Source organism: Falco naumanni, chromosome 5 (assembly GCF_017639655.2).
Source record: "Falco naumanni isolate bFalNau1 chromosome 5, bFalNau1.pat, whole genome shotgun sequence".
Lineage (NCBI taxonomy): Eukaryota > Metazoa > Chordata > Aves > Falconiformes > Falconidae > Falco > Falco naumanni.
The window spans coordinates 61,361,969-61,387,499 of NC_054058.1; the positions used below are offsets into that span (position 1 = coordinate 61,361,969).

The following is a 25,531-nucleotide window of genomic DNA, read 5'->3' on the forward strand; positions in this document are numbered from 1 at the left end:
AAACTTCATCTGAAGAGTGTTCGCATGGAATAGGAGCAGGTTAAGGGTGCAATATTGAATCTAGTGCTGCTCTAGCTCTGGTCTAAGGCTCTGGCTTGGCATTTCATCAGCTTTCCACCCCGCTGCGCTGCTGCAGGATGAGGGTGATTATGGCTCTTTAGCTTGGAACTAACGATCCACCCTGCAAGTCACCTCTATCCTAACCACATTTTCAGAGCTATTTATAAGACTGCATTTCCAAACCTGATTTTCTTTAGTTCTTGGATCGATTTCTAAGCTCTTAAGGAATTTGTTCTGCTTCCTGGAATGGAGGAACTACTGTCTGCTGACACCTTTGCTCTAAATGTCAGTGATGTGTGCTTTGGCATAAATTTTCTTCTGATGGAGAAAAACGTGCTAATTAGCACCCAGTTATCCTGAACATTTTGAAGACAAAAATACAGCCATAGGCAATTCTAGCACCGTATTTCTTTTTCGTTTCTACATTTAGTTGAGAACATCTTATTACAGTGTTTCGGTATATGAAACTTTATTCAGCTCTATCTATGACTAGTCTGTTCTGGCTCAGTTCTTTTCCTGTTGACCATGTTAGGCTTACTTGAGGCCTGTAAAGGGTATTTTCTGATCCCAACACACAGAGCTATGTGTTGGGGTTTTTTTTATTTTCTCTTTAAACCATTAGGCTTCCCCCACACACAGGCTCAGGACTGTAATTGCATACCCAATCAATTCCAGTGTCATCTCTGTAGCATTTTTCAAATTTGTCAACTTCTTAGATGCTTTCTTTTCATATTTTGATTAGATTACCAGAAGCCTTAAAAATATTTAACAAAGATTGGCACCATCCTTCTGTTTCTGCTCAGAATAAACCATTGTAGTAAAACCATCTCAAGCTGAGTATGTTGTTGACGCTTTTCTGCTGAAGATCCATACAATTAGAAATTTGTGTGCTGAACTCTCTCCTGCCTAGGTGGAAAATGATTACTGATCCCTGTAACAAATTTTTCATCCTATATCCACTGACAAGCAGTTGTTCTCAAGTTCCCCCTTTTCTTCAGATGTTGTCATTAGCCACAATTTTCTTCTTTTGAGTTGTAGTGGGGGTTTTTTCAGCTGTAAAGTTTGCTTTTGTAAAACCTCTACTAATGAAGTGCATCTTGTCTACAACATGATGATGATGAACTAGTCATTATTTTAAGAGGGTTCTAATTGTATGCATATGCCTCACGGTCCAAATGACTCCAGAAGTCTTTACCTGAGATTACATACCATTTCAGCTATCTTTTAAATAATGTGTTGGCATCTTACTGGAAACTTCAGGAAAATAAAATGTGTCAGCAGGTCCGCTAGTGCTTTAAAAGCTATTCAGCTAGCCTCCCTTGAGACGTTGTTGTAAAATCTACAATGCGCAATCAGTTATGAATTGTACATCTTTTTAGCATTCATGGGTAGACTGTTAACGAGGGAATAAATAGCAGAATTTTATTTAATCCCATACATTGCTTAATATTAATTATTAAGCAAAAGACACAGCCATTCTATCCCCTTCAGCAGAAGGGCATCCATAATGCTCTGAATGCAACACACTTTCTTTCGGACAGATGGGTAAGGTCCAGCCACAGATACCTGTGGCTGTAATGCGGATCAAAATCCCTGTTTACTTGAAAGTAATAAAACTGGAGGAAAAAAAAAACTAATTATGTCCACCTTTTCTAACTTGAAGTTTCTTCGGTGTAACTGTTTACATGAATATGAATAGGCTGTCATGTATCATTGGAGAGAAATAAGTATTTTGGGGCGCAATTTATTTGACCAAAGGCACATATTTACTCTGGAATGAGACAACTGTCCAGAATACATAAAGAGAAATTATTTAGTTTCATTGGTGTCAGATGTAGACATTTCTACTCAGTCAAAAGAATCCTGCCCTTAATGTGTAAGCTATGCACTCAACAGCCAATTTATTATTGCTGGGCTGTAATATCAGTTCTGTCATCCTTACTAGTCTCACTTATTCAGTGAGACTATTTACATATTAAAGTATTACTCAGCATGAGTAATAGTGCCAGCACTGAGGTTATGTTGCAAGTAGAGAGGAGAGCACTAAACTTTATCTCAGAAAAATCACTGGAGACTGGCATCTTCCAGAGGTTCTGCTTTCTTTTGATTATCCTCCCTTCTTCCAGTAATTGACTCCAAGCAGTTCAACTTCTGTTATTTGGTGGAAGAGAATCTCTCTTTATCAGGGATTTATTCATGAAGTTGCAGAATGTCTGTCGTTAGGTATCAGGTTGTCTGTATCAATCACAAGCAAATAGATTACTGGAGAGTGGAGGGAGTTGTTAGGGATGGTGTTGTGGCATATGGGAGAGTGTATCTGAAGATAATGCGTTGGTGGAGGGGCTCATACATGAGACACAGAAGAATGAAGAGAGGGGAGACCTAGGTAAGACCAGGATACTTCAAGAGATAAGCAGTGAATGCACAATCTAATGAGGATAAATACAGTTAAAATCTCTAATGGCCCATCCACTTACTTGAGCTGGACATCCTGTTCTATTTTGAAATGTTTGTGATGAGTAAACTTATTTAATACTTTCCTCTGAAACTAGAAGAGAAGGAACAAGATTTCAGTTAGGTCACATTTGCTTTGTATTTGGATTAGGATGACAATTTTACTCCTGGATGAAAAAAAAAGATGAAATCGTACCACATGTTATGCCCCCTTTGGGACCTCTGCCACTGACAGTTGTGCACTGTCAAAGAAGACGAGACCCAACCACTTAGATCTTCCCTACTGAACAACCGGCATTTTATTGAGCCTAACTCAAATCCCCAGACAGACAAACAGAAGCAGCTAATAAGGACATGAAAAAGAAACCGCAGAAACCTAGCTTCTGGGCTTTGTCCCATGGCCATGAGTTATCCCAGGTCAGATTTTGCTCCAACACGATCATGATGATAGAAAGTCAATAGAAGCAAATCATTTAAAGTGAAGATACATGTAGACCCTGAGCACTCACATAGACTTGAATTCTAAGTTAAAAACATTTTTCTTCAAAATATGGAATGTTTATCAAGATAGGAATATATATGTGTCACTATATAAATCATACAGTTCTTTATGGGCATATGAATAATCATAAAATCTATTATGTGCACAGGCACAGATCGCTAAAGGACTGGTTTATATTAACTGCATTTACTTTAACAGAATTCTTTGCTTCTAATCCCCTTAATAATAATGTATTACTAAACCGTTTAGCCTCCCAGCTTACTCTAGTTACTCAAATCATATTTAAACAGCATTTTATCTCATTTCCATATCTTAACAGTCTACCACTGGTGATACTTTCTTACTATATATTAGCTATACATAAAACATTATTTTCCTGTTAAAACAATTGTGCATTCAGCCTGGAGCCTCAGCAAACGTAATGGGGTAGATGAGCCTTTCTCAAGTATAAACTAATGCTGAAGGAGTCCATATCTGCCTGTTTTCCACCTTCAAAACCCTGTATGCTGTTGCTGTTGAAATCAGTATTCAAAAAGAAATAGGCTTCTGCTGGCTTTTTGCTAGCATTTCTGCTGTTCACATGATAGCCCTTAATTCATACATTGTGCAGCCAAAAGGAACCCTTGCAACCCTGTCTAGCCTTAAGCATAAACCTACCCAGATTTAATTTCTATTTGAACTTGAGTCTTTTGAGGGAGAAGGAATCTTAACCCACTATAACAGAGAGTTCACAGCACTGAGAAGCTATTCCAGCTGTTTCAGTCTTATTATAAAGTACATGCATATTTCTAAATTAGAATTTTTCTAGTTTCTTCTCATAGCCGTTGGATATTACGCCCTTGTCTGCTGGCCTGAAGAGTCGACTACCAAAATTATGCTCCCTTCAGAGGTACTGTAGATCATGATCAAGTCACCCCAGTAACTTAGCTGTCCCAAACTCCTGTGTTTCCACAGTAAGGCATATTTTGACTGTAGCAGAATGCGATTACTCTTCTGTACATGAATTTCATTGCAGAGTCATAAAGCGTGGTTTGCTCATAGTGATAATATTTAAGTTCAGTGTTCATTTGTCATTCTTCTTCTGTAGCCCCACCCTTTTCTCAGGAGGGAAAGGAGAAGCCCATTCCTTTGACAGTTTGTATTTAGGCTCTCCTGATTTATACCACAGATGACCTGTGGCTAGCTGGTGCTTTGTATAGCTCTTACCAGCTCACTAGAGGGAAGGCTTGCCTTGACCTACATCGCAGTTCAGCTGCCTAAAGCCAAGAGAGGAACCTACCCAAATTTTGGTGACAGTACCATACAGGTTGTTGAAAAGGATGAGCTTGAGATGCTTCAAATGGTGCTTTATACTAGGCCTAAACAGAAAAATAACTGAGCTCAGTGAGGGTGCTGCTAATGAACACCACCATGGAAGAACTGCTAGTTCATTCTCTGAACGGGAACACGGCTCTTGTAACAGATTGAGTTCTAACCGCTATTCTTTTAAGCAGGCAAAATTTCCATTGAAAGTATAACTACTAAGATATCACTTCACAGCAGCAATGTCCACAAGAGCTTTGTTTGTGCAAGGAATACCTGATTAGGTACCAAATCAGTTATGTTACTTTGCCACCAGAAGCCATACAAAATAAGAATGGGAATTCAATAGACCGTGGCAAAACCAATTCATAATTTACACCAGTACAGTGGCGTGCACCTTGCTCTGGCTGCACGTAGCACTAAGGTAAGAGAACCGGCATTTAAGGGGTAAAGTCCCTTCCTGCCATGAAATAACTGTCAGTAGCAGCTGCTGGGGAGGTCAGAGGGTGGGAGAAGCACAGTGCAGCTCCTGCCCAAGGAGCAATGTGAAGAGCTGCCAGGCAGCTGAAGAGCAGCCAGCCACTGAGCCCTGTGCCCACCGCTCGTGCATTCGGCAGCACACACAGCTCCTGGGAAAACCACCAGACAGCCCCATTGCTAAGAAACGTTTGCAGCAAATAAAAGATGTTAACGTAAAGACATTTCCAGGATGGTTAATGAGCTATGGAACAAAGTTAGGTGGGAATTTACCCCTCCTTCATGATGTTAAGGGGATAATGCAATAAATGTTTTGTACCTTTTTCCATCAAGAACTTCACAGTCATACATGGTGGAAATTAGGACTTTGTTTAAATACAAGCTGTTTGTTGCTAAAGGTTTTTCTTTCTTTTTTCATTGACTCTTAAATGTGTGTGTAGGGTTAAAATCTGTATAAAACATACTGAACTACTGTTCTTAGCTCTACTTCTTGTGTTGATTACTTAGATCCCTATGTGAAGATCCATCTGATGCAGAACGGTAAGAGGCTGAAGAAGAAAAAGACTACAATTAAAAAGAACACTCTGAATCCCTACTACAATGAGTCTTTCAGCTTTGAAGTACCATTTGAGCAAATTCAGGTAATGTCAAACAGTGTTTTGTCTTCCCTTTGCATTACATTTCTCAGCCCTTATAAATATTTAACAGGAATCTTGTTAATTATCACGTGTGCATGCCTTCATTAGCACCTAGGTGCCAGCCCTGTGCTACATTAGATGAGTGTGACTGCTTCAAGAGGGAAATGATAAAATGCACAGTACTTACGAAGCTTTGATTCATCAGTGAGAAATGGGTAACTGACATTTTCTGTTAACAAAAATGGATTCTGGAAAAAAAAAATAAAATACCCTCAGGGTGATAGTGAAGGAGTGTGCCAGCAAAAAAGTATAGGGATAAAAGAAAAGGCATATATAGCAATTTTCCCCAAATTAGTTGAAATAATAAATGGGCATCATCAGTTAAATGTGTTCCCTATGCATTTATTGGTCCTGTTTGTTGAAAGCACTGCAGCATCCCTCTGAAGTAAAACATAATTTAATCACAACTTGTTTTCAAGTTGTATTCACCGCACCACGAAAACTTTTTCAATGATTCCTACATCCCTTTGAAAAAGACATTTGAGATTCTCAGGGGTCAGTGCTGCAGTACCTCTTTCTAGGCACCGCAGGGGATCTTCCAGCAGCTCTCCAGGTGCTGCTGCTGTCCCCTAAAATGACGGGGCCTCAGAGGTCAGCACAGTGAGCTGGAAGTCACCTACATTAGCAGTGGGAAATACCAGGACAAGGCATTGTGTCTTTTTTTCAGGGACTCTGTTACCTACCTTTGGGCTGAGCTACTGGAGGCAAATAATCTCTTATTCATGAGAGTGAGATTTAACAGCTTCTGATGTTAACTAGCCTTTTCTCACAAGAGAGAAGCTCCTTTTTTTTCATCTCAGGAGGCATGTGGGAAACCTGCATCCAATTCACTCTCCTCCCTAAGTGAATTTAAACCTATCTCTTCAATGTTGTAAGCAAGTACTCTTGTCACCTGTGCCTATAGCTTATGATGAGAGTGCAGCATTAATTTCTGCATAAATAATAAGTATATGGCTGGCCACAGAGCATAAGATCACCTGTTAGTTGGGTGGTTCTCTTGGAAAGGGAGAGACTTTGGTCTCTGGTGTGATCTAGGTAGTGTAAACCACATAAAGATCAACTGGTACAGGCCTTCTCTATTTTTTTAAAGCCTTAACCATTAGTGTGAAACTATTTCATTATTTTGCGCACTTGTTAGAGCATTCATTGGCAGGGGAGATGTATCCATGTAAATACTCTCAGAAGAGAAAAGAACTGTATGCTGGCTTCCCACCTGCCCACAGAGCCCGGTGACCATGGAGGTATTAAGCAAGGCAGGAGCTTTTCTGGGTGGAGCTGAATGTGGAAAGCGTACCTTCAGGGTATCATCCCAGTTTGAACGACCATAATTAAAGTAGTTTGGGATTACATCCTTTTGTGGCCTGTGAGAGGTCTACGTATGAGTTAGGTGCCATGCTACTCGTAGTTTGAAAGTTTAAATGGCCTGAGCCAAACTGGGAGCCCTCTCTTGATTAGATGAAAGCATGGTACAGGTTTTGAGACTCTGTATCTTGGACTTTGATAGCAACTGGCCCAGGAGCCAAGGCCTACATTTCAACTAAAGCTGCCTGCTTGGTTTTTATTGACTTGGTACTGACAAAGGTAATAAAAATAGACAAGGTGAGGCAGTAAGAATAGTGACTGGGATGCATCATCAGCCTGTTTAGAGTTTCTTCATAGCCCACATGCAGCGTGTACTGTGGGGTTTGTGGGCTCTAGGAATCAAAAAATGGGAAATCCAGTGGGGTCTAATTCCCATTTATTTTAATAAAAGCTGGTCTGTGTGCTTGTGAAAGATCTCATAACAAGCATCAAAGACACAGAGGCAAAAATGATTAATCAAGTTGAGCCTCTCTAGCAATTTAGTCCACGAATGTCTTGATTTCCAAATAGGGACAGGACTGGGGAACTGGAATGGGCACCTCCAAGTTATCAGATCAGAGTTTTGGCATGGTTAAGTGCATTCTGTGGGTACTTGGCCATTTTGCTTTATAATTCCATGTCAGTTTTGTAAGGTGGAGATAGGACCTGCAAGAAGTATTGTGGTTTAGCTGTTTAAATTTTTGCTTGCCTTTTTTTTTTTTTTTTCCATGTTTATTATAATAACTTTATAGGTATTTACTTCAGTATATAGCTTCAATGTAAAATCTGTAATTATGGACTTTGGTCATGTGCCAGTGTATTTTGGAGTTAGTTATAAAAGACTATATTTAGAAGTTATTTCATTATGGTTACTGAAGTGATTGCATCATTAGAAAAACACATTTTAAATGTTATTTAGACTTAGTATGGTAAAAATCACTGTGGCTTTTGGGTAACTCATGTAAAAGTCATTAAGTAAACTTTCACAGTCAAAAAATAATGGTTATACAAGTTTCTTGATTGTTGGAGAGCGAAGACAAGGAGCTCATGGAGGGAAAGCAGCTCAATAGCAGTGAATCTATGCTATTTAATATGGGCCAAACAGTAACACTTTCAACAATTTAATAGTGACTGTGGATTGTAGCTCTTAAGGAAGAAAAGTGATGTCTTTTAGGGTAATGGGAGAACACCACTGGGAAGTCAAATGCTGTTACTACAGGCAGATCAAGCATGTGTTTTGTCATGTGCAAGACACACTGCCTTTGTAGGTAGCAATGTCTCCAGGCCCTTTCAGTCCAAAGAATGCTTAATCACACCAAGCAAACTGTTAATCCAAGTGTTTATTAGCAGAGGTGGTGCTTTCTACAAGCACCTCTTGGGTTTTGCAGTGCATCTGTTCCTTTAATACATGGTACAAAGGCAAAGAGATGCTCACATTTCTCTGCAGGTTTAAGCCAGAGACCACGAGGTGAAAATCATCTCAGAGTTAATCATCTGAGATAGCTGTTCTGACATCTTTATAGAGCAAGGAAAAGGGTCTTTTGTTTACAGTGTTCATTGTTGTCTTAGGATTAATGCCCCCCCCCCCCCCCAGAAAAGCCCGCAAGCTTCTAGGTACAGCAGGAAACTTTTTTTTGTACTGTAAAGTAATAGTCTTGTGCTTACTTTTTATATCTGTGAGTGTAATACACATCTAAAACATAAATGTTCATTTGGGGAGGTACCATCAACATTAGAAGTGAGTGCATTGCAAACAGCAACACTGAAACATCATTTTGGCATCTAGAAATACTTGCTTCAGGATATTGCCTTTTATCGTGAGTGCTCTAGGGAGAGTCTTGAGTTTGATGTACACTTTTGTCATCAGCAACTATATAAATACTTTAGTGCCAGTTGGAATCATCTCTCTCTGGCTCAGTGAATTGTACAATCTTGTAAGGGAATGGACTCTGTAAAATAGACCTCATGAGCCTGGTCTTGCAGATATACTTAGAAGAGTCAGTTACTTTTAAAAGATAATTCTATTGCAAGCACTGAAATTAATCATTCTAGTAAGGAACCCAGATTCTACGTATATTTAAAGCCTTAAATTTAAAAACCTGATGCTTGAGAATAAAAGATTTTTCTGGGAAAAAAAGTGCTTCAGGGCATTTCTTCCTCCAGTTCAGGAAACTCACACTGTAAAAAGGAGCTGTGTGTATTTAGCATGGGAGAAAGGAATCAGAAAAAGAATTGTAGGTTCATCTTCAAAAATAAAGCTCCCTAAGGAGAAGCGTTTACAATTTAGTAAAATCAGCCCAAGGCTGTTAATGTCTTAGGCACTGTTGGCGAACAACACCACTCCACTGAAGGGAATAGCTGTTTGTGCTCTTTCAACAAATATTGATGACCTGAAGGAGAGGAATGTGTGCATGTGCAGGCAAGTGCATACACAAATGCCTGCCTTGAACATCACCTCCCAGTGTGCTCCAGTCTAAGTGAATGGAAAATTACCTATGAGCCGTGACAGATGGGCTCGCGCAGATTTTGTGGGATAGTTTTACCCAGTTTGCCAGCGATCACTGTTCCTACAGCAGAAGTGGCACTCCAGCATCAGCTCAGTTGTAGGTGTGTCAGAGCCCTGAGACAGTGGGGTTTATACTTCTTTCCAACTACCCTGAGCATGCAGCCTGTTTTCTAGACTCCTTTATAAATATATTGAATATACACAATATACATACATACTTACATGTGTGCACATGCACATAAACACACAGATGAGTACGTGTGTGTGTACTTATATGGTAACAATAAGAGCTATCTTCTAAACTTATCTGAAAATAACTGATTAGCATGCTGGATGTATGGCTAAGAGTTGTTTAGAAGCAGAAAAAGCAATTAACAGAGAACAACGTTGCAAACGTTAACTTGGGGAAGTGCTTTTTCTGAATTTTAGCTGCTAACTTATTTACTTAAACAATAGCAATGTGTTAAATTGCACTACTTTTGAATTAACTTACCTTAAGTTCTCCATTTTAGCCCTACAGAATTCTAGCAGTCTAAGTTTTCAATAACAACTTTTAAAAAATCCATAAATTGTGAATCTGTTAAAGGAAAAAAACCCAACCTTGATTCCCATATGAAGCTCTTCAATGCAAGGGGGCAACTTTGCAGTTAACAGGGAGGCTGTGAACGTAATTTTACTTGGAAGGCTCTCAAGAAGCAAAGACACAAGTTTGAATTTGCTTCTCGCTGGGGGAACCTGCACTGGCTGTCACGCACTTACCCCCTTTGTGGAGTCTCCATTGCTGTTGTCTGTCCCAAGATTCATCTCTGCCCACCTTCCCCTTACCATCATGCTCACTGGTCTTTCTCTATCTCATTGCAGAAAGTGCAAATTGTTGTGACTGTTTTGGACTATGACAAGATTGGCAAGAACGATGCCATCGGGAAAGTCTTTGTGGGCTACAATAGCACCGGAGCGGAGCTGCGGCATTGGTCAGACATGTTGGCCAACCCCCGGCGGCCCATTGCACAGTGGCACACCTTACAGCCCGAGGAGGAGGTAGATGCCATGCTGGCAGTCAAGAAGTAAATTAAATTAAATTAAATTATGAAGAAGAAGAAGAAGAAGCCTTTCTGCGTTTGCCCGCATAGTGCTCTTTAGCCAGTATCTGTAAATACCTCAGTAATATGGGTCCTTTCATTTCCAGCCATGTGTTCCTGACACAGATCAGTTGTACTTCTAAATTCCCATTTTAATTTGCACAAATTTAAATGTAGAGAGCCCTCTGAAGGCGCTTAATTTCACCACTGCCCCCCCAGATCTACTCTTCTTTTAAGCAATATGATGTGTAGATAGAGCATGACAGAAATTATTTATTGTATCACACAGTTGTATATATACACCAGTATGCTGAGAATTTATTTCTAGTTTGTGTATTTGTATGTTGTAAACGTTTCCTAATCTGTGTATATCTAGATGTTTTTAATAAGATGTTCTATTTTAAATTATGTAAATTGACTGAGATATAGGAGAGCTGATAATATATTATAGGGTAACTATTGTATCGTCTGCATTCCAGAAAAAAAATTCCAACTTGTAAGGCACTAGTAGTGTTACACTGACATCTTAAAGGACAACTTAAATCTGAGCTTTCAACTGGACCATCCTAATAACACGCTACACGTCCACAGTGAATCTTGGAGGGGCAAATTCAATTGGGTAGATTTCTTTCACAGGCAACTTAGCATGATCTGAGCAGCTCCATGGCTGACCTCAAGGAGATGTAGCCAGAAGCCAGGATACAATTTTTTGTATATATTCCAAAGCAAAACACATAACAGACTGAAATGGCTTTAGATTGAAAGTTGAGGAAGCAGTTTCATAGGAGGCAATGATTTCATCTAACGTACAAAGTAACACCATTGCAGAGGTTGTGCAGGGACCGGGGCGGGGGGGGGGGGGGGTGGGGGGGAAGGGAGGAGGGAGATGCAGAGCTGTAGCGAAATGCTGCCATGAAAACAAGGGTAGCTCTCCATTATCACCTTTATACAAAATTTGCATACTGTGAATTCCATCCACAATTCCACATTATAATGAGTTTGCACATTAGACTTTGTAACAAAATATTTTATTATACTGACTCAGATTAGAAGGAATGCAGAATATTTTTTAGACACAGCCGTGTGAGTTTATTATACAATAATAGTTTCATGGTGAACAGACAGTATTGTAATCCCATCAGAAGATGACAAAATTTAGCCATAGTTCTAAATGCACTTCAAAGTAAGCCAAAAGAGAACAGCTAGTGACCTTTTATATACTATTTATACTTAAGTTTTAATTTGTCCTTTAAAAAAAAAAAGTGAAAACAAAGAACAAGTTCTAGAAAACTGAAGCAACCTCTTCTGTATACTAGATGCTCGTTTCAGGAGGAGTTTTTAAATGTTTTCAATGTTATTATGTAGTAAATGGCACTATTATGAAGCTATTAGTCATTCCATAAGAGTCTTGAAAGACTGCTCTGTGTATCACTGTGACTGCCGTGTGTGCTTAGAAATGTAGTTTTCTCAGTGGATAGCAATCAATTTATTCCGTAGTGATATTGTAATAATACTGCCATTCCCTTCTACTGCACTGCCGAAGGAACGCATAGCACAAGCAGTTCTAGTTATTACGGACCAATTTAGAACTGGAGAGCTATGCAGGGGACAAGGATGCTATATTAAATGGGTTGACCACGCAGCATTTTGTCAAGCCCTGTGCAATACTCTACATTTCCAATCGCCCTCGCCCCCCACCGCTTTACTGTAGATAGTTGTCTTACAGCCAGCCAGCCTGTCATCTCAGCTTGTACCATCTCATCAAGTCATTTAGGGCATCACTTCTATCTCATGTACTGTCCTTTGAGGCCCCTCGCTTATCTTTCCAATCTGTGAATATATTTATAATGCTTTGAAGAGATCATTATTTTCAGCAATGCAAACTACCCCAGAAATGTGGAAATGCTATAACTTTTGGAGGGAGGCATGAGAAGTAACCATTAAAGTTCTTATCAATTGTATCTAACGGAAGTTATTGAAGACAAAGAACAAAGATGAATGTAATCAGAGAACTGTGTACTGAAAACTAAATTCCACAGCCTCCCTCAAGGCTTTGCTTCTGGGAGAGGTGTGACAGCCTGAGAGGTCAGTGCCGTGACGGCCAAGCACCAGTGTTTTCAGTACATTTGACAGAACAGAAGGAGCAAAGAAGTGGGAGGAGAACAAGTCTGGATGTCTCCCCACCTCCAAAAGTCAGAATAGCAAGACCCATTTCCTTTCTTTTTTTACATGAAACACAGAAAAAACACAAGCGAGACATTTTCTGATAGAAACAGGCGCATACATACAAAGCATCAAGCTGGAATAATTTAAAATCTTAACCTTAAGGACCAAACCCCACCAAAGAGAAGTAGACAGGTAGCTTTCCAGCACAAGAGCTTCATGGTCTCCAACTTTTGGTTGTTCATTCAGGATAGCTGCAGGTTCAAACTGCCAGGACTGACTCATTGTGTTAAGGTATTCTTAATGCTTTCTCTTCCTACACTGCCAGACTGAATGTCACCATAGAACTGGTTTGTGAGATACGATGATTCACAGAGACTGAACCTGCCGTGTGACCAAGATGACATTTTCATCCTCAAAAGAAGCCACATGTACCTTTCTGACAAAGCTGTGTGAGGTATTAGAATCTGATGCTGTAGAAAGATCCTAGTTGCCTTTGTGTATATTTACTGCCTGCTTGAGTGTTTCTCTGTGTGGGTTTTCTCTGTATCTTGTAGAAATGTTTGGGGTGTTTTATCCTGCCATATCGCTCGTGGCCCGCGAGCTGACAACTTTAGCCGTATTTTACCTTCATTTTTGATGAGGTGGTTTATATTTTGTTTCACTTTGTGTAGTGACTTCCCACAGTAGAGTTTTCCAATTGTCGTTAAAAATAACATACATATTACACAGATATTCAATAAAAATGTTTTATTTCCTGTTGATGTTCTAGCATTTTTCTTTTGATACAAAATTTTGAAAAGATGTTTCCCTTTAGCACAATCATAAACTTTGAAGTGTTGCAAGTGTAATAGCACAGCACTTTTCAAGGGGCTGTGACAAGCTGCTTTCATCAGCGTGGTTTTTCGCAAGACAGTCACAGCCAGTAGTGCTCCAGTAGATGCATTCTCCACCTCTGCTGCAGATGAAGAACTATCACCTCAGTTTCCCAAAAGCTTGATTATTTGCCTCCAAAAACATCACTCTCTATCAAAACATGGACTAGCTACTATACCACAACAAAACCTCCAAGTAATTACCTATGCATCAGCACTTTTCAAGCCAATTGTGTTAAGAGCCATGGCTGAAGTTTTCTTTTGGAGAGAGATGGTATATTTTAACCTACATTCAAGAGCTACTTCTGAACTGGCCATAAAAATCAGGCCTCAAGTAGGCTAAAGATCATTAAATAAGAGGTTAAACTGTGTGGGGGGGGTGGGGTGGTGGTGTAGTGAGAAGGTATGGGAGGAATTGAACCCACAAACTAATTATGATAGAAAAACACTGTGCTGTGAAGCAGTTCAAGTTCCTGAGCCTACAAAAAGAAACAGCTCAGAAAAAAAAAAAACAATAAACAAACCACACACCAAAAACCCAACCCAAACAAATAATAATAATATAAAAAAACCAACCAAAACCCCCAAACCTGTAGCTACATTTGTTTTATGTAACCATTTTCCACATCACTGTTGCCCCTACCCTGTTTTTCCCCAGTCTCAAGAGAAATACGCCCATTCCTTTCAGGAACCATACTGTGGTAATTACTGATATGCACCAGTTTAACCACAGCTGTTGTTACACCAGGCCATATTACAACTTAGAGCTCATTATAAGTATTTTCATGGTTGACTCTTTTCCCTATTCCCACTGCTCAGAAAGTGCACTCTTTCCTGCCAGCCATTTTTTTTTCATCGTCTAGTGTCAACGAGCACCAAATGGACTGATGCCACTCTCAGCAAGCAAGAGCAGGCTGACGTCTCCTGGTGGGCCTTGTGATTCAGAGAGCAGTTACTCATCCAAAACTGTGAATGACTGGAATCTTGTATCTGTGGCTTTACAGCTCTGCTGTGAGGTGATGCCTGCTTGGTCTGCAGGAGCTGAGGTAACACTCCTGTGGTGCAGTATTGTTCCCCATAGTCACAGGCAGGTACCATATTATGGAGATATGAGATGCTGCTGCTCCCTTCTTCACCACCTAAGCTGTTGCACGATCAGACTAAGCACGTGCTTCCCTAAGAGAAGCATTTTGCTCAAGAGCAGACCCAAATCTATCAAAGTCAATAAATAAAAATACTTTGATCCAGGTCCTATATGCACCGGGCATTTTTGCAGATCTTGAGAATACCAAAACGGCATCCTTGTCGATCAAAACCAGTTCTTCCAACAGGGCTTATCAGTTAAAGCCAGTCATTACAACTAATGTAAGGAAAAATGTTTCATATAATAGCTGTTACACTAATTGGGAAAAGCAGCAAAAATTGCCTATTTTATTCAGCTCATTTAACCCCTAATCAACTGTCAAAGAAAAACATTCTTCCCAACTGACAGACTGTTACCAAAGCAAAGGATCTACGTCTCTCGATCACTTTTCACATCATGAGTCAATGAAAGTTAATTGCCTGTTAGTTATGCAAAGCAAAAATTAGAACGTTATATTTTCTGATTACTCTAACAGTCAATTCCCTTATTTATTTATGCATTAGCATTTTCACTTCAGGCTGCCAGTTCAGTTTCTTATACACATACTGACCTTTTCAGACCATACATCTACTAAATTCTTGCCCAGCCCCTACTTTCAGTGTCAGTTCAGACACTGTTGTTCATCCAAGCATTAAAGAAAGTATGGAAACGGATTTCTCTATACATACCACAAGAACTTTTACCCAGTCTTAGCTACATTTACCTTATATGCAGTAAATATTTTTATATTCAGTATAGAGAATACTTGTTAATATTGTACCAAAAACGTAGATCCAAAAGTATGTGACAAACTAGTACAGAGAAGACTTTTAACTCTATATGGTACTTTGTGACTGACACCTGCAGCAATATTTTCAGACACAAGAGCCACACAAAGATATTTATGTCAAGAATATTCTGCATTCAACTTAAAAAAGAAAGTTCTACAAACTAGGGAATGACCTAGACATCCTTAATGGAGCTTATAAAGAGGCCGAGTAGGTTGGGGAAGCAAAGACAGTTATTTGAGGCTTTTGGGGTGAATGAAGGTGGAGGGGGTGTGTGGTATAGTCTTTTTGTTCTATGCATGCACTGTGCAGTAACATACCGAGATTTTTGAAGAGCCATTTAGACCAAAAAAACCCAAAACAAAACAAAAGATTTTCATCTTCCGACAGAACCAGTCTCATCAGTTTGACAGCTCACTTTTAATTTCAGTCAACCATTTCATATATTTGTACACTCTCTTATTACTTACAATAAGGAAAGCACACAGCAGGCGATGCGCTGATGTTATTTATCAGTGTAACAAACAGAGCTGACTTCAGTTTTTCTCAGTCAAAAGACCAATGCACAAAAGTGGCAAAATATTCTCTTCTCCACTAATCAAAGTTACCCACAAACCTGCACAAACCTCCCTAATTTTGCTCGCATTCTCCCAGAGCCCGGGGGCAGTTCTCTCCCCGTATTTATTGTATTCACATAGGTGTACCTTAGCTTAGAAGATTTCGTGACTCTTCCCTAAGAAGCAGCAGCACCCACTGGCACCAAGAGGTGTTCCAAAACCCTGACATGGATCTGTCACTGAAGAGTTCCAGATCGGGCTAATCTGTCTTCTCCCTTAGACCATTCATCACAAGGAGGGAAGATCTCTGGCTGTAAATCCTGATTGAAAGCCTGACAGGCTGGAACCTGAAACACAATGCTGAAGTCAATTATTTTCACTTAGAAACATTATTATCCACTCATTTTGGTGAAAGACAGACTCTGAGGCTCAGTAACTTGCATCCCACTCAAGATGCTTTTTTTCCTCCATGCAACTGGCAATATTATTAAACAAAGTTTTTTTGGACATAGCTTCTGTGACATTCACATAGTCAGAACAGCATTCATATCTTTCAAATACAAAGTTGCCTCTATTGTTTAACTCAGTTCAGAATTTCTAAGACAGCTCTTCAAAGTTAATAATAAGTGGCTAAATTGTTAATTTGTTTTAACTCCTTGCTTCATCAAACTTCTTATAGTTTCACTTACTTCTCTCCAACCATACAGCATGACCTGACACTGATTGATACACACAAGCTCTGATGGAAAGCTATCAAGGAAATTAGGTAATTAATTTTAAAGTAATTAATGAGATGAAAAAATGTACCTATGCCACAAAATTGTTTCAGCTGGAACAGACCTAAATTATGAGGCCATCTGTAATCTCATATATTAAGAATCAAGTACCAAGACAGGCACTTCAACTCAAATGTTATTGATCACCCAAATATTCTGGAGAGATTTGTGAACAGTCGGTAAAGATGATCTCAAATGAGAAGAGAAGGTAGGAGAACTGGTCAAGCCATTAAGGAAAATGAAGGCAAAACCTCTTTTTTTGTACAGGAATTGCTGACAGAAAAATAGAATTGCTTTCTCAGTAGTCTCTGAGAATGCAATGAAAGCTTACAATGAACTGGGGGTACACAAAGGATGTTCAAATTACTACCCTCACATACATATTTAGAATCCATATGTGTTATGTTGAATATGTTTAGTTGTAGACATACTTCACACACCCACAGAGCATGTCTATGTGCCCCAGCGCAGCGCTGTGTACAGATGCCAGGATGCTTCCTGACTTCAGTAAGGGCATTTCTCCATTACAGTGACTACTGTGACAGTAGTGTCAGTGAATCCTGAGACATAGCACCCTCCATGCAAATATCTCAGCGTGCTTTTCAAAGATCAGACTGCGCCTTGAAAAATACCTATTGGAAAACTGGAAAATACTACCCCATTAAAAGCTGTCATATGATCTGTGACAAAGTAAAAAGCTCTCCATGGCAGCTGAATCAGGTAAGTCTTTGTAGCTCAAGACACAGAGTATAAAAAGGAATTGAGAGTGTCCTTGGCAGAAAGAAGTTGTGAAAAGTAAATCTAAAAAGAGCCAATCTTGAGGGAAATAGAATACATTCATGGAGATTATATAAATGAACCGAAAAATAAACGTGGGACAAATTAATAAATAGGCATCCTAGCGACAGACTTCTACTATACTACAGAAAAACTAACCAGCTACAGATTTGTACCAGAGCAAAGATGAGTCTTACCTAGCCCACATACTGCCTTGTGTTCGAGCCTTCCAAAACTCCAGAATAAAAACCTGAGAAGATTCAGGTTATCATTGTTGCTTTGCTGCATGCTTCCAAAAAGAACCTTTTTCGCCACACAAAGAATTGCATCTCCCACTCCAGCCCAGTCGTGAAAAGAATTGGTTAATGCCATCACTGCTTGGATTTAACACAAACAAATAGCTGCCTGAAAGGTTCGAGCACCATGACCATAATTAAATCTGCAGTAATTAGTAATGCAACAACAGCAAGCAAGAAAAGCAAGCAAGCTTCACCAGCTGACATTTTTTGAAGTACAGATACAGAGGAATAAATCAGCAAAAATGCAGGAAGAAAAAGAAATCACTTGCAGATCAGGGGACCAAATCTTTGTCACTTGCCATACTGCCCCAGTCCACATAGTCTTATTTGGTTTTGTCTTTCCCCATGTCACTGTTACATCAACAGAGCCACAAGATTTCTGACTAAACTTTTGATCCTACATTTCCCACTCACTGTTTATGTTGTATTTACTGTGTTCCCTAATCCAGCTGAGCACAACCTGTTCTGCTTGATTCTTTTCATGCTTCCTTTGCTCCACTTCTTGCTTAGCCAACTTTCCTTTCTAAAGTTTATTCAAACACTCTGCAACAACTGGTGCCTAACAATCTCTTAGGAACATGGGTTCAGGGAAAATCACAGAGTTACAAATCCTTTGCAGCCAGGTGATACTTGTATCAGAATATACATTAGGAAGGTGCTACAGTGTTTAATTGCTTCCCACTGTATAATACCTTTCTGCACATGTGCCCTGTAAAGTATATTCATGGTCTTACTCTAAACCTTCCTAGCAATGATGAGTCATACCAGCACTACAAAGAAGTGTAGTAGCACTTTTGATGGAGAAGAAATGTGACGGACTGGGTAACACTGAAGGTCCCACATGCACCAGAAATTCTAAATCAGTTCCCACAACTTTCATCATCTCAAGTGCCTTCATCAAATCTCCTGTAACCCCTTCCCTAAGAGAGAGCAAACAATCTCTGCCTAGCACCACAACGCAAGTCCGTTTCATTATAGCCAAGGCAGCTGAACAATCAATATAAACAGCACGTTAGCCTCAGCCAGTCTCCTCCCAGCCTTGTTCGAAGTTGGCAGCGTAAATACTTCTCTGATCACACACCAAGAGGACTCTCTCCACTCCTGAGCTGGCTTAGGCCAGTTTGACTCATATTCTCTCTTTAAGGTATCTCATGGGGAGCAAACTCTTGGTTACACCACTGTCCCATACCCACTCACAGTTATCTTAAAAAGCATAATTCACATAGTACATAGTACACAGCAAACACCACAAAATCTCAATACAGGTGAAATAAAAGTAAATTTCACTGGAATCTAGATTTTAAAACACATTGAAAGAATAAGCAAGTTAAAATCATTCACTATCAGGGAACTTGTTCATTTTCCTGCTAGCCAGGCTAACGGTTTTATAGTGTCTTCACTTTCTTTTTTTATAGAATAATAATAATTTAGGTTGGAAAAGACCTTTGAAATCATCAGTTCCAATCCTTAACCCAGGACTGCCAAGTCCATCACTAAACCACATAGCTAGGCACCACATTATGCATTTTTTAAACACCTCCAAGGATGTCAATTCCACCACCTCCCTGGGCAGCCTGTTCCAATGCTTGAGCACCCTTTCAGTGACAAAATTTTTCCTCATCTCCATTCTAGATGTCCCCTGGTGTAACTTGAGGCTGTTTCCTCTTGTTCTGTCCCTTGTTACTTGGGAAAAGAGACTGACATCCACCTGCCTACAGCCTCTGTTCAGGTAGTTGTAGAGAGCAAAAAGGTACCGAGTCTCCTCTTCTCCAGACTAAACAACCCCAGTTCCCTCAGCTGCTCCTCATCAGACTTGTGCTCCAGACCCCTCACCAGCCTCGTTGCCCGTCTCTGGACACGCTCCAGCACCTCAGTGTCTTCGTTGTGGTGAGGGGCCCAAAACTGAACCCAGTACTTGAGGTGCAGCCTCACCAGTGCCGAGTACAGGGGGACAATCATTGCCCTTGCCCTGCTGGCCACGCTGTTTCTGACACAAGCCAGGATGCTGCTGGCCGTCTTGGCCACCTGGGCACACTGCTGGCTCATGTTCACCCAGCTGTCACCCAGCACCCCAAGGTCCTTTCCCCCAGGCAGCTTTCCAGCCACTCTGCCCCAAGCCTGTAGCATTGTCTGGCGTTGTGACCCAAGTGCAGGACCCAGCACTGCTCCTTGTTAATCCTCATACAACTGGCCTTGGCCCATCAGCCCAGCCTGTCCAGATCCCTCCACAGAGCCTTCTTACCCTCAAGCAGATCAACGTTCCTGCCCAGCTTGGTGCCATCTGCAAACTTACTGAGGGTGCACATGATCCCCTCATCCAGATTGTCAATAAACATATTAAAAAGAGCGGGCCCCAGTACTGACCCCTGGGTAACACCACTTGTGACCGGCCACCAGCTGGATGTAACCCCGTTACTGCCACTCTCTGCGCTCAGCCAGCCAGCCAGCTTTTAACCCAGCGCAGAGTACGCCCATCCAAGGCATGAGCAGCCAGTTTCCCCAGGAGAATGCTGTGGGAGGCAGTGTCAAGGGCTTGACTAAGGTCCAGGTAGACAACATCTGACAGCCTTTCCCTCATCCACTAGGCGGGTCATCTTGCTGTAGAAGGAGATCACGTTAGTCAGGCAGGACCTGTCTTCCATGAACCCAGGCTGCCTGGGCCTGATCCCCCAGTTGTCCTGCACATGCCACATGATGGCACTCAGAATGATCTGCTCCATAACCTTCCCTGGCACTGAGGTCAGGCCGACAGGCCTGTCGTTCCCTGGATCCTCCTTCCTGCCCTTCCTGTAGATGGGTGTCACATTGTCTCACCTCCAGTCTTCTGGGACCTCCCCAGTCAGCCAGGACTGTTGATAAATGATGGAGAGTGGCTGGGTGAGCTCCTCCACCAGCTCCCTCCGTACCCTTGGGTAGATCCCACCTGGCCCCATAAACTTATGCCCTCTGTTCCTCTCAGAGTGGTCACCAATGACAACCACCTTTCTTTTCTTCCTAGCAGAGCTTGCCATGGTGTGTGAGGTTGACCATCTCTCCCAGGCAACTCCTCCAGCCTGGACTGGCTTTCTGCCTACATTGTCGTTTCCCTGGCTGCCAGGCTCCAGAGCTGCATACATATTTTATAGGGGTACCAGGGAGGGTGAAGTAGATTGGGGGCTGATTCACCTGCTGCTTGTTTCCATTCCTCCTGGTCTCTTAGGACCCCTCCCATCTGCCTGGTGATGAGTAGGTAGGAGAGCCACCATTTCTTGTGATGTGTCTGTCTGCTGCATTTGTCTCAATGATGGCAGAGAGCAGCTCCACCAGTCTCTCTCCCTCTTACAATCCCTGATACTCCTTAACCTTTCTAATTCCTCTTTCAGCTCTGCCACCGGGCTGAGCAGATTGTCCACCTGGTCACACCTCACACACTTGTTATCTCTGCTGCCCTCCAGCAGCAGTGACAGGCTCAGGCACTCCCTGCAGCCCTCCTGTCACCCAGGAGATAATGCATTCATTACCTCCTGGGTGACAGCTCTGTAAATCCTCTCACACTCTTGATATGTTCAAGGATAGATGAGGAGCCCATTCACCACAGAGTATTTCATGTCCCTGCACAATCACACAGCATGTTCCTTGTCTAGCAGCTCTTAAACCCAAGTACGCACTGGCACACTGTATTCCTCAGCACCTCAAAAAGAGTAGGTCTCCTCCACAAATAAGCAGCAATGAACCACTCCTTGCTGAGTGTCTTACATGGCATACACCACACTTTCCTTCTTTATTAACACTCATATTGTTGTCATAGTCACTTTCCCTAAGGTTTGTAGCACACAGCCTTCCACAATTTGGGGATCTGGGCATTACTATGCTGCAAACGCTAGCTATTTAAATTCCAAAGCCACAGCCAAGGGCTTCAAGATCCCTAGCTTTTAACATTGCAAATCTGAAATTACCGTTGACACAATCTGCTAAACAATCATATTATCATCAGCTAAATGTTCTTACTCAAAAGCTGTCTGGATTTTCATATCCTTAAAGATTGCTGTACAGGGTGGGGGGCGGAGAAAGGGAGAGAGAGAAAAGATTAATGCCATTTCCTGATCATCTCATTAACAATGTATTTCCCACATTGTAGAATAGGGACTTAATGTGACATGGGTTTGCAGAGCTAGTTCATTTTCGAAATCCTGCAAGAATTGTATCCTTTTCATCTGAACTACTTAGAACATACAAAAACATTTGATCCTGTTAATTATCTAAAACAGTCATCCAAGGAGTGGGTTTGGTCTTATTAGCAACAACACGGTCTCTTCCTTGCCATGCAACGTGATTCAACACATGCCTGATAACCAGCCCACAGGGTACTCATTGGGGGTGGGGGGAACCCTTCAGAAATTACTGATCTGGGTTATACCATGAAATACCTGATTCCTGACATGGCTCCAACAGTGTGTGTAAGCAAAGACAAAAGGTCAGGTCTTCCCCTTCACCAGAATTGCAGGGCGAAATGAGGAAGGTCCTGCCGAGGGGCAGCTGAGAACCTCAGCTTGGGCAGAACTGGGTTTTGCACCAACCCCTTTCGCACCCCCATCCTCCCTATTTGGCCTAAAAGGCATACAAGGGAGCCAGGTCAGAACTTTACTGGTAAAAATAACTGCAAGGAGCCAGAGTACCTGTACTTCAGGGATGTCCAATATCCTTCTCTCTGAATTGGAGAGATATAGATTTGAAGGATGGACTGTTCAGTGGGTGAGAAATTGGTTGGATGGTCACATCCAGAGGGTAGTGGTCACAGGTTCAATGTCCTGATAGAGATCAGCAAGGAGTGGTGTCCCTCAGGGGTCCATATTGGGACCAATACAGTTTATCTTCATCGATGACAGAGACAGTGGGATCAAGTACTCCTTCAGCAAGTTTGCAGATGATACCCTTCTGAGTGGTACAGTTGACATGCCTGAGGGATGCCTCTGGATGCCATCCAGAGAGACTTGGACAAGCTCAAGAAGTGGGCCCATGTGAACCTTGTGAGGTTCAACTGGGTCAAGGCAGCCCCCAGTATCAATACAGGCTGGTGGATGAAGGGATTGAGAACAGCCCTGCCGAGAAGGACTTGGGGGTACTGGTGGATGAAAGCTGGACATGAGCTGGCAATGTGCACTTGCAGCTCAGAAAGCCAACCGTGTCCTGGGCTGTATCAAAAGAAGCGTGGCCAGCAGGTCACGAGGAAAGTGATTCCACCCTTCTACTCCACTCTGGTGAGACTCCACCTGGAGTACTGCATCCAGCTCTGGAGTCCTCAGCACAGAAAGATATGGACCTGTTGGAGCCGGTCCAGAGGAGGGCCATAGAAATGATCAGAGGGATGGAACACCTCTCCTGTGAGGAAAGGCTGAGAGAGTTGGGGCTGTTCAGCCTGGAGAAGAGAACTTCTCTTGTAACTTTAGTTAGTTAACTATTAGTCCCACCAGTCCCATGATCCCATCACCCACCATCTCTCACCTTCACATCAAAGGGCACCAGTTCATACACAGCCATGGCTGACCCATCTTCTGTGCTGATTCTGTCAATAAAAATCAGGTAAAACACTACCTTTGTATGAAGCCCACAGCTGGATGTACCCTGAATTGTCTTTTCTGCTCTACAGTCCAGGGCTGCATTTCCCAAACCTTCTCTGATCCCAACCACAGCTGCAGCTGTTGTTTTGTCAGGTTTACCATGCTAGTTAATTGAACTTCTTGCGTGCTTAGGAGTTAAATAGGTACTTGATGGCCTGACTGTCTGAATGCTACATTGTCATGATCAGGTTTTACTCCTGACTAGCTTTTTTTCAGGGAATTTTATGTAATTTACTTCATGTGTCTACATATGTAACTGGGAAACAAAATCCTTACTTCTTTGGGAATTTGAGGAAGAGAGTTTTGTAGGTAGCATGTTACAGAGTTATATAGTAACAATACCATTAATTCCATAATTAGGAACATATGCAACTTTTCCGATGTGCTGTATAAACCTCCCCATCATATCTAAATAATTATTTCAGTAATGAGTTGGTAAGCATTATTACCCTTCTTCTGTAGGCAGAAACTGAATTGCCACTTACTTGGCCTCAGGGCAGCAATACGCCACACAGGGCTGCAGCAGTGATTAGAGTTTTGGATAGACCTCCCCAGTCAGCCAGGACTGTTGATAAATGATGGAGAGTGGCTGGGTGAGCTCCTCCACCAGCTCCCACCGTACCCTTGGGTAGATCCCACCCAGCCCCATAGACTTGTGCACATCTAAGTGGAGCAGCAGGTCATGAACCATTTCCTCCTGGACTGTGGGGACTTCATTCTGCTCCTCATCCCCGTCTTCCAGCTCAGGGGGCTCAGTACCCAGAGGGAAGCTGGTCTTGCTATTGAAGGCTCAGGCAAAGAAAGCATTAAGTACCTCAGCCTTTTCCTCATCCTTTGTGGAAGCGTTCCCTACCACACCCAGTAAAGGATGCAGATAATCCTTGGCCCTCCTTTTGTTTCTAATGTATTTGTAAAAACATTTTCTGTTATCTTTTATAGCAGTGGCCAGCCTGAGTTCTAGCTGGGTTTTCACCTCTCTAATCTTCGTCCTGCTTAACTTCACAACATCCCTATAGTCCTCCAGAGTAGCCTGCCCCTTCTTCCAAAGGTGGTCAACTCTCCTTTTTTCCCTGGTGGGAAAGCTTCACAAAACTGCTTTTGCAGTGTCTTGTGGGGAGTCACAGTAGAAACTAGTCACCCCTATTCAGTGCTGTGTTACGGGCTACCATGTGTTTCTGTCTGTAAGTAAAACCACTGTTTTGAAAATCAACCATTGCCTCCCTCAAGAAACACAACCTACCACCCCCAGTAAGGTTTGTGCCAAGGTAAAGAAAGGGTATGCCACATGCAAGCAGTACACACACCTCATTGCTCACTCAAGATGGATTAAGATGAGAAGCTTCTATGATTTCTGGATCTAGAGCACTGCAAAGCTAGATTGATGAATTCTCTCTCCTTCACTTTCAGCTACCAAGCTTCAACTTTTTCCAGTGCAGAATATTATTTCCTTACGTTTCAATCGGTTTTCCACATTTCTTTCTCTTGCTGCAGCTGTAGCTCCACTGTGTGGAAGATGAGGAAAGCAGAATGACCCAGGTGTGTTAACTGCAGGACTGTGCAGAGTTTCTGAACCTGGCAGGCATCTAAAAGTTATGGATCTTCAGAATCAGCAAACAACGATTAGTGAGGGCTAAGACCATTACTCGTTCTTTTTCAACTTGAAAGGCACTCAAATCAACACCTTGCTGTATTTCTTCCTCCTACCTAGTTGTAAATAAACAAAGAAAAACAACCCTAAAATACAGCATGCAAAAATCTGAAGGGAATTGTATTTCCTATATATCTGCATATGCAACCATGGAAACCGCCTGACTACAGATTCATTTTTCATAAAGGAGGAGGAAGATTTTTTCAACCTGTTCAGTACTCTGTTGAATATTCTGATAGGAATTAAGGTATTCCACCTCTCAGGAAATTCTCCAGTTCTATAGTTAATGCTGGACCTGAACTGGCATGGTTTTGAGTGTCCAGAGGCTACAGTTATGAATGCTTTTAAAGGTATTAAATAGTAAGAACACTTAAATTATATTTTTAAATTGTTTTTTCAATCTGTTTTCCACACAGTGGAAGAGGAGTGGATTTCTAACAGGGCCACACCGACTGACTGCACAGAACTGAAATGATTTTTCAAGGCAAATTGGAATAGATTTCCTTTAA

At 41.5% G+C, this 25,531-nt stretch overlaps 1 protein-coding gene across 4 annotated transcripts in view; it reads left to right on the forward strand.

The window, feature by feature from the left end:
• SYT1 (synaptotagmin 1) overlaps positions 1–13,344 on the forward strand; it is a 358,533-nt gene extending 345,189 nt beyond the window's left edge. For all 4 annotated transcript variants that reach the window (XM_040596428.1, XM_040596427.1, XM_040596424.1 and 1 more), the window contains 2 exons: positions 5,303–5,436; positions 10,202–13,344. In XM_040596428.1, coding sequence (XP_040452362.1) covers positions 5,303–5,436; positions 10,202–10,408 — 341 coding nt within the window. In that variant the 3' untranslated portion in view covers positions 10,409–13,344. The remainder of the gene's footprint in view (positions 1–5,302; positions 5,437–10,201) is intronic.
• Positions 13,345–25,531: the final 12,187 nt, after the last annotated feature.